This window comes from Coturnix japonica, chromosome 38, assembly GCF_054131305.1.
Source record: "Coturnix japonica strain WE chromosome 38, WE-NBRP24, whole genome shotgun sequence".
Classification (NCBI taxonomy): domain Eukaryota; kingdom Metazoa; phylum Chordata; class Aves; order Galliformes; family Phasianidae; genus Coturnix; species Coturnix japonica.
This window is the reverse complement of record NC_140700.1, coordinates 5,431,979-5,440,213: the sequence shown is the minus strand read 5'-3', so window position 1 is coordinate 5,440,213 and position 8,235 is coordinate 5,431,979. Positions and strand designations below refer to the sequence as shown.

At 48.9% G+C, this 8,235-nt stretch overlaps 2 protein-coding genes across 2 annotated transcripts; both read left to right on the top strand.

Annotated features, from left to right (window-relative positions):
* LOC107324921 (CMRF35-like molecule 8) lies at window positions 1-3,373 on the top strand. Its single transcript, XM_015885376.3, has 7 exons — window positions 1-269; window positions 464-799; window positions 1,119-1,439; window positions 1,580-1,655; window positions 2,016-2,119; window positions 2,394-2,443; window positions 2,889-3,373. The coding sequence occupies exons 1-7, from the start codon at window positions 227-229 to the stop codon at window positions 3,093-3,095; spliced, it is 1,137 nt and encodes a 378-aa protein (XP_015740862.2). The 5' UTR covers window positions 1-226; the 3' UTR covers window positions 3,096-3,373.
* An 847-nt stretch (window positions 3,374-4,220) lies between these two features.
* LOC107324922 (triggering receptor expressed on myeloid cells 2-like) lies at window positions 4,221-7,974 on the top strand. Its single transcript, XM_015885377.3, has 4 exons — window positions 4,221-4,277; window positions 6,042-6,386; window positions 6,712-6,766; window positions 7,164-7,974. Exons 1-4 carry the CDS (start codon window positions 4,238-4,240, stop codon window positions 7,384-7,386), a joined length of 663 nt encoding a protein of 220 aa, XP_015740863.2. The 5' UTR covers window positions 4,221-4,237; the 3' UTR covers window positions 7,387-7,974.
* Window positions 7,975-8,235: the final 261 nt, after the last annotated feature.

The following is an 8,235-nucleotide window of genomic DNA, read 5'->3' as shown; positions in this document are numbered from 1 at the left end:
GATGGGCTGAGCTCTGCCCACAGCCACTTCCCCAAATGAGCCCTGAAATAATCTTGGTATCAGTTTCGTTGCAAAATATGGTGAAAGATTTCTGAAGGAAGGCAAGACCTCAGGCACTTCCTCCAGCAGCACCAGTGGGAGGAAGGAAGGCTCACAAGGCAGACGCTTTGGAACGGGCAGGTCCAGCAGCCCCCAGCAATGCCCCTGCCCTGTGCCTGAGGACGGCATGGAGCTGACAGTCCTCCTCCTGTTGCTGCTCTGCTGCCCAGGTAAGACGAGGGCTGGGCACACCGGGGGCTTCCCATGGGACACCCTTCCCTGTCCTGCAGTGCTGAGGAAGGGCAGGGCAGGGCAGGGGGAGCAGCCCCAGCTCTCCCCATCCCACACTGGGCTCCCCAGTGCTCCCAGCTGGAGTCATTCTGTGGGTGCAGAGCTGTAGCCTCACCAGACCCCATACTTGCAGGTCTCCCAGCTCAGACATTTGAAGCTGAAATCAGCCAACGGGAAGGAAGCACATTCTCTTTCCAGTGTCCTTACTCAAGACATCTTGATGACAAGCAACAGAAAGCCTGGTACTGTGTGAGAAACGGACAACGTGAGCTCATAGTGCTGACTCTTGACTCAGAAATGCACAGATACTCAGACAGGGCCAAGCAGGGCTACATTACAATACAGGATCACAACTGGACCGTGTACATCACCATGTCTGACCTCCAGGTAGAGGACTCAGGCATATATTCCTGTACGTATGGCAGCAGCAATGTTCCCCTAAAGACCATCTCGCTGAATGTTTACAAGGGTGAGTACTACTATTCTCCCCACACAAACTTGCATCCTGTCAGAGGACAACTCTGCTGCCGCCCCGCTCCATCCTCCTGCCTTCCATCCACCCCCTCAGCCTCCCACCCTCACCCACTGCCTGCCCTGCTCACAGTGCATGCTGTGAAGGAACCTCACAGAACCCACTGCCCTGGGGGCACCCAGCTCCCCCTGCCCTGCCTTAAGCCCCCTGCCCTGGCTGATGGCTGGTCCCAGCCCCAGTGCCAGCTCAGGCCAAGAGCAGGATGCCCTCGTGCCCACCCACCACTCGTGCTCAGCCACCAATATGATCTTTGCAGAGTTACACAAGTGGGAGCTGGACAGTCTCTCCGTGCAGTGCCCATACAGGGCCCTGGGCTACAGCTGGGGAAGAAAAGTCTGGTGCCGACTGCAAAGACAGGCTGAGTGTTCACTAATAGTGAGCATAGATTACTGGGACAGCAGTAGAGCCCGGAACAAAAGCACTGTAATCCAAGATGATAACCAGAGAGGGACTGCTACCATCACCATGGACAAGCTGCAGGCACAGGACTCTGGTGTGTACTGGTGCGCACAGTACAACTCCTATCAACACCCTACAGTCACCAGGATAATGGAAGTCAAGCTCTTTGTGCACAAGAGTGAGTATCTGCTGGCAGATTTTGGCAAACCAGCGCCATGGTGTGCTCTATCAGGAGTCTGACAGAGCATCGCTGGGAGATTAGATGCTAATGGCAATTCAGCACAGTAATTCGTCTCCTATTCATGTTTGTGATTGCAGTACCAGCTGCCACAACTCTGTCAGTTACTACAAGCTCAAGTCACAAATTCTCTTCTGGCAGCAGCACACAACCACGGTAAGGCCGACAGAAACCTGCAGAGTTTGTGCACAGATGAGTTATTGATGTCCTGTTCATGCCTGTCTCCCTGGGGTATGCAGGGCACTGATGAATAGTCAGCAGCAAAATACTCCTTACCTGCTCCTGAGAGCCTGGAGTTGTGCTCTGAACTTTGAATACTGTTTTGTTTTAAAAGCATGGAGAACAGAAGCATAGAATGGATGAGGTTGGAAAGGACCTTAAATGACAGCTAATTCCAACCCCCTCCTTCCTACCATATTAAAGCTATTCTTGCCCCTTCTTTTGGTCACTGTTTTTAACAGGCTCTGATAACTATTGGCAACTTGCATTGGTAATTTCTTTGCTCTTCCCGCAAAGGAACACCATCATAATCTCAGTGGTTCTGTGTATCCTGCTCATCCTGGCACTGGCCATCGCAACAGCACTGTGCATCAGGCAGCGCAAGAAGCTGAAGGCAGGAGGTATGTGGGAATTGGTGACTCCTGTTCTGTGGTTCTAGACAGGCCCTTCTCTAGCCCTGAGTTTCCTGAGACTCTGCACAAAACACCTCTTAACATTTTAGAGAGGTGAGCTGGGAGGAACGCATTTACCAGACTGAGGATAGATGGGTCCTGTTGGCACACCTGGCACTATCACTTCCATTGCTGGGCAATCCCAAAGCCCTCCCCAAAGCAGCCAATGCCCAGGCACTGTTACAGACTTTTCTGCTTCTAAAAACTCTGTCTCTTTCCAAAGGTAACGAACAAGCAGAGCACACCTATGACAAACCAGAGAACCCAGTACAGGTAAGGAATATGCCTGATTTCTGTTTGGTACCTGAATCCATTATCAACAGCCTGTGAGGAGCTGACTGAGCCACATGATGAAGACCCACGTTTGGTTCTGAGTGTGAGGGGAAGTAATATTTAATATGACCATGGAAAGGAACGTGGGGGCGGTGGAAGGAAAATTCCACTGGAAAAAAAAAAAAAAACAACCTAAAAAGTAGCTCAAGGTGCAGAAAATTCTGGTAATCTCTGAGAAATGACCAAAAGATTAGAAAGAAGGAAAGATGAGAAGGTGAAACTGAGAGGAAGGAGATGGGGGAGATGGAAGAAAAGGTTTTCTGTTATTTCTTCCTCTGCCATGACCAGAGGTGACTTTTCACACCACTTCTCCTGGAAGAATCTCTTTCCTTTGATAACAGCTGTGGTACTGAGTGATCCTAACTACTGCTTGCCCTTTTTATAGCTTGAGAGCACTGAAAGAATGGGAAGAGCCACAGATGACAACAGAGACCTGAATTACATTACCCTGGACTTTAAACCCCAACCCAGCTCTGATGAACCTCTGTACTGTAACGTTGAACCGAGTCAGGCCCCCAGGACACCCAGAGATGAAAACGTGGAATATGCTCTCATTGCACTCAAGCAGTTACCGGAGAATGACAAAGGATGAAGCACAGGATCCTAAAACAATCCAGACATGGGAGAACTGCAATAATAAGTGGGAATGGAGGACTGTACATGGACACTGGGGAAAGAATTAAGGTTTTGCTGCCACATGTATGTTGCCTGTGCACTTTAAGACCTCCCTCCTATTAGAAATCTGTCACAGCTGTGCAGATCCTTTTAGGTCAGAGCGGTGCTGGGTGACTCAGGATCAGCTGCATGTTTGCTCTTTTGATTCTATTAAAATTCAGCCTCTCTGGGAGAGGCAGGTGTGGAGAACACTCACCTGGCTGCCATTGGGTTCGTTTGCCATGTAGTGGGTGGGGGATGCGAGCACTGGCTTCTAGGAATAAGCAGATCCACCACCTGCCTGAAGGTTCTGCAACAAGCTGAGATGCTGCACAACAAGAATCCAAGCACCAGAAGGTCTCCTAAGAACAAAACAGCAATGAGGCACATCCACAACACACACAGTTTTTCCCTACATTTATCAGTCTGCTTAGGTAAGAAATAAGATGGAAAGAGGCTTTCAGGCTAAAGCTGAATGCTCACCTGAGGATGGTCCATACAGAGAGCAGCACAGAGCAAAAATCTGACAGCGAGAAATGGGCAATCCTGCTCATGGTGGTGGGTTGGAAGTAGATGATTCCATAGGTCTAGTAGTAGTTTGCTACTCAGTTACACTGGGTCAATCAGTGGAAGAGTAATGGTAGAAGATAATAAAATGCAAGAAATACATTTCCAGGATCACAGTTGCTTCTCATGGAAGAGAATGTGCAGGTTTATCTGCCTGTTTCTGTAGGATAAGTGAGGTTTTATCAGCATTTGCATGGAAGATCTCCCTGTAAACAAACCCAACAAATTAAAAGGGGCAGCCCATCAGTTTGCTGACGATGCTGGAGGCCATCACATGATGGTCTCTTTCAGGCTGTTCAGACTCAATTGTGGCTGATGCCTGAATTTTCAGCCAGTGAGAGCAATGCCCATCCCTGGCAAATTGCTCAACACGTAGGACAAAAGAGATGCCAAGTTCCTCTGCTCATTCCTTCCGGCAGAGGTAGGAGGGGAGAAAAGCCAACGGCTCTTGGGCAACAGCCCTTTTCACTTCTGTCTGGACTCCTCTCTTTCCCCCTTCTCTGTTGGACAGACATGGAGAAACTCATGCACTTCATCTTGGTCTTCTTCTCAGGTAAGAAAGCAAATGTGGCCTTGGGTTATGGTAACAGGTGAAGGGCTGATGCAAGAACTTAGTCTTTATCTTAAGAGTAATCGCCTCTATGAGATACTGATAACAAACAACAAGACTGCACAGGCCTTGAGATGCAGCGGCTCTTTCTGGAAGCAAAGTTACCTTCATTGTAGCATGCAGCTCTTTGGATAAAGCACTACAAGCATTTACTACATGTAAGAATAACGCTGTTATTTTTAACGCTGTGATGAGGGCAGTGAGGAGCTGCACAGCTCCCATCCCTGGAGACCCCCATGGGCAGGGATGGGGCTGTGAGCACTGATGGAGCTGGGGTGTCCCTGTGCACTGCGGGGGAGCTGGAACAGACGACTTCTAATGATCTGAAATGGTTCTCCCATTCTCTGACCCAAACACTCGGCTTTCCTCACAGGGATCCCTTTGAGTCAGAAGATGAAACGTCGCTCACCAAAGCCTTGTGTGCTTTCTCAGAGTGAAACTGCTGAATTCTATTTGTTTGCATTCGTAGGAGGTTGAACATAAACTGCAGCTGCTGCGGTTCAACAGGAGGAAAATAGAACTCAGTGAAGGAGAGGCATCCTTTGGGCATCACAAAGAAATACACGAGCTAGGGAGAGCATCGCTGTAGAGAATAACACTCCCAGTCTTTGCTTATTTTCAGCTTGGAGAGCAATGGGAAACACAGCACGGATCCAGCTGGTGTTCTCAGCTGATATTCTCAGCTGATAGTCTGCTCTTTCTTAGTGGGTGGGTAAAGCCTTCTGTGATGGAACTTTGCAGGTGTTGGAGGACTGGAGAGCACAGACCCATTTTTATGCCTTCCTCCAGCAAAGCCTGAAAGACCTTCAGCTTTTCTATTTTCCCAGCTCACAAAGCACTCAGAAGGTCTGCAGTTATTGTAAGATGTTTTATGATAAGGCTCTGCCAACACAAAGGCCTCACAACAACCCATGTTTTAATTGACTTCTGTTTTAGCCTTATTTATCTTGCCACAGAATCTACGTAGATTTCCAGAAATAACACGCTGCACTTCTCTTTCTAAGTATTAATAGTCTTTCCCTTCTGCCTTTGCCCACTATAAGGAGGAAATGGAAATTAGAAATAAGGAACTAGAACAAAAAAAAAGCCAAGCAGTGCAGAGCAGTTCTCAACAGGATTAAAATTAATAGGCTGTTAAAAGGACAGGATGAAACCATCTGCAAAGACTCCGGAATCAGAAGCCAGGAATGTGAATAAGAAGCAACCTGCCATACAGCTGCACGCTTGTTTGTATCTCACTTTGATTTCAGCACCTGCCAAAGCTGTTTTGAGGCCCCTTCCAACCACAGCACACACCCAGCTTTGTGCCCCTCCAGATTGGAGGAAAATGCAAGTTCCTCTTTAAATCCCCTCATCATGCTGACAAAGTGTCTCCCATTGCTGTGCTCAGTGACCACAGCAAGTGTGACAACGCCGAGCTCCAGGCTGCAATGAAAGGGGCCAGAAGGGGAAGATGAGGACCACAATCTGCTGAGCTTCAGAACATCTGCAAAGTCCCACAGGAAAAGCTGCTTGGCAAGAGCCAAATGACAGCAGCCAATGGCTTCACTATGGCCTTATTTCAAGGAGGTCTGAACCTGAGAACACTGTGTTTTTACCATCATGAGAGCTGTAGGAGAGGAAAGCAACATTTGTTTAGCACAATTGTAGTAGTAAGGGATGGGTAGATGTGAAGTTGTGGCTCACCAGCTTCTCCTCCTCTCGTAGCATCCTGCGCTGCACAGAACATCACTACGGTGTATGGAATGGAGGGGGGAACCATATCTGTGAACTGCACCTACAACCCCCGGCAGCAGCGGTGGAGGGAGAAGAGCTGGTGCAGGCAGATCAATGGCAGCAAATGCCAACACGTGGTGAGCGCCCGGCGCTTCTGGCTGCCCTTCCTGAGGAACAGGAACGGCACCACGTCCATCAGCGACAACATCCAGGACGGGGTCCTGACAGTGACCATGAGGAGGCTGAGGAAGCAGGATGCCGGGCTGTACCAGTGCAGGACTGAGTACCTGGGGGAGACCAGCACCCTGCGGACGGTGCAGGTGGATGTGCTGACAGGTGGGTCCCGGGGCTCTGAGTTTCATGGGTTCCTACTTCAGTTCCACGTCCCTGCAGGCACCAGGGCTGGACTCTGGTAAATATTTACTCTTGTCTGTCTCTAAGGAAGTCCCGAGCCTGTTTTTATTTCCCAATTTACAGCAACACAAACTCAGTGCTGCAGGACATGCAACACAGCTCATCTGCCTCCACACAGAACAACCTCCCAGTGCCCAGCCTCACTTTGTCTATCTGTACCTACCTGGGGCACTGGTTTTGTGACACCATTGAATATCACATGAATATCACATATCTGTAGACTGAACCGTTCTGTTTCTGTCACCAGCTGCCCTGGAGACCCAGATCCCAGAGGAGCCCAGTGCTGTGCAGAGCAGCTCCAGGTAAACCTCAATATTCCTTCATCTAACACTAAACTAGATTAGCACCTGTAATCCCGTTTGAAGCTGAGAAGAATAGCACCATGGGCATATTCTCTGCCCCTTCCTAATGCGTGACAACTCTTGTAGCTGCTGCACAGTTTCTGAACAGAAAGCAGAGCTGCAGGGCCAGGCAAACCAGATCCTGCAGATCATTTCTCCATACATGGGATCTTGCAGTTAAAACCTATTACAGCTGCTCTAACCTCGCAGGCTGTTGTGCCCAGGCAGGGAGTACCACACACAGGAGCTGTTACCACCTTTGCACTTTTATCCTGTCAAAATACAAGAGTTTATTTAAAGGTTGAACCAACTTGTTCCTTGCTAAGCCTCATTTTGTTGTGTTTATGTTTCTCCATAGCATCCCTCCCGAAGCTGATTTCACGGTCCTTTACACCATTGCTGGATTATTGGCTACGAAGTTTGTGGTGGCTGTGCTGATCTTTATCATTAGCAACAGCAGGAAAAACAGGGAGGCAGAGCAGAAGAAGCCAAGCTTGAATGAACAGCAGGTCCCTCGTTTCCCTGGTGACCTCGTGGAGCATGGACATGGAATCGGCCCCTCGTGGGAGAGCTCTGCTTAGAGCCCAACCAAAGAGAATCAACAGGGAAACGAACACCGAGCTTTATCCAGCAAAGCTTTGCCACCTGCTGTAAGAAAGAAAAGCACTGCCCACTAAACATAGGGACTGACAAACCTGTGGAGAGGGAATATCACCATCTACCACCTTCTCTCGTTGCTCCTGTCCGTAAAGTCTGATGTTTTGCCATACTAATGGCAATGCAGTGCTCTGCTGTCACCTCCAGTCGCAGCCAGTAACTGCACTGTGTTACCAGGCACTTATTTCAAGTGCTTATCCCCTCCTCGGGTGAGATCCATCAGTGCTGTGCCATCTCACAGTAGATCCTAAGATCCCAAAGATCTCTTTGCACAGAGTAGATCCTTCGCAGACAGTCAGAGTGGAAAGAAATACACGACTGCAGAACATAACAAAGGGATGTGAACTGCACACAGCTCTGAGCTTGGTTCTACCTTCCCAAGGGGATCACTGTTCATCATGCCCCCAAAGGAAGCTGCAATTACCTGTCCAAAGAAGAACCCAGCCCCAGGGCCACTCACACTTCTTCCTGCATTGCCTACAAAGCTAAATAAAATCAAACTGGTTACTTTACATAGTGTGGATTCGTGATAAAGGGTTGGAGCACAACAGCTCACAATAAATCACCCATATAAGAGGGAACACTTCATGTAGGGTCACTCACTGCCTCCATCATGTTGGGCACTTCTGAACAGGGATAGAGTCTGAAAACGCTTATTTTGCAGCCCCACAGCCGAACTGCTAAACACAGCCATCCACACAGTTATGTATTTAAAGCCAAAAAGCAGCCAGTGAACACAGAGCAGTCTTCCCACCCAAGAAGGCAGCTTGTGG

Excerpts from the sequence above, each read along its gene's own strand:
- LOC107324921 (XM_015885376.3), top strand. The coding sequence starts at position 227 with ATGGAGCTGACAGTCCTCCTCCTGTTGCTGCTCTGCTGCCCAG. Across the intron at positions 270-463 it reads GTTGCTGCTCTGCTGCCCAG|GTCTCCCAGCTCAGACATTT; the intron begins GTAAGACGAGGG and ends CCATACTTGCAG. Across the intron at positions 2,444-2,888 it reads AACCAGAGAACCCAGTACAG|CTTGAGAGCACTGAAAGAAT; the intron begins GTAAGGAATATG and ends CCCTTTTTATAG.
- LOC107324922 (XM_015885377.3), top strand. The coding sequence starts at position 4,238 with ATGGAGAAACTCATGCACTTCATCTTGGTCTTCTTCTCAG. Across the intron at positions 4,278-6,041 it reads CATCTTGGTCTTCTTCTCAG|CATCCTGCGCTGCACAGAAC; the intron begins GTAAGAAAGCAA and ends CTCCTCTCGTAG. Across the intron at positions 6,387-6,711 it reads GCAGGTGGATGTGCTGACAG|CTGCCCTGGAGACCCAGATC; the intron begins GTGGGTCCCGGG and ends TTCTGTCACCAG.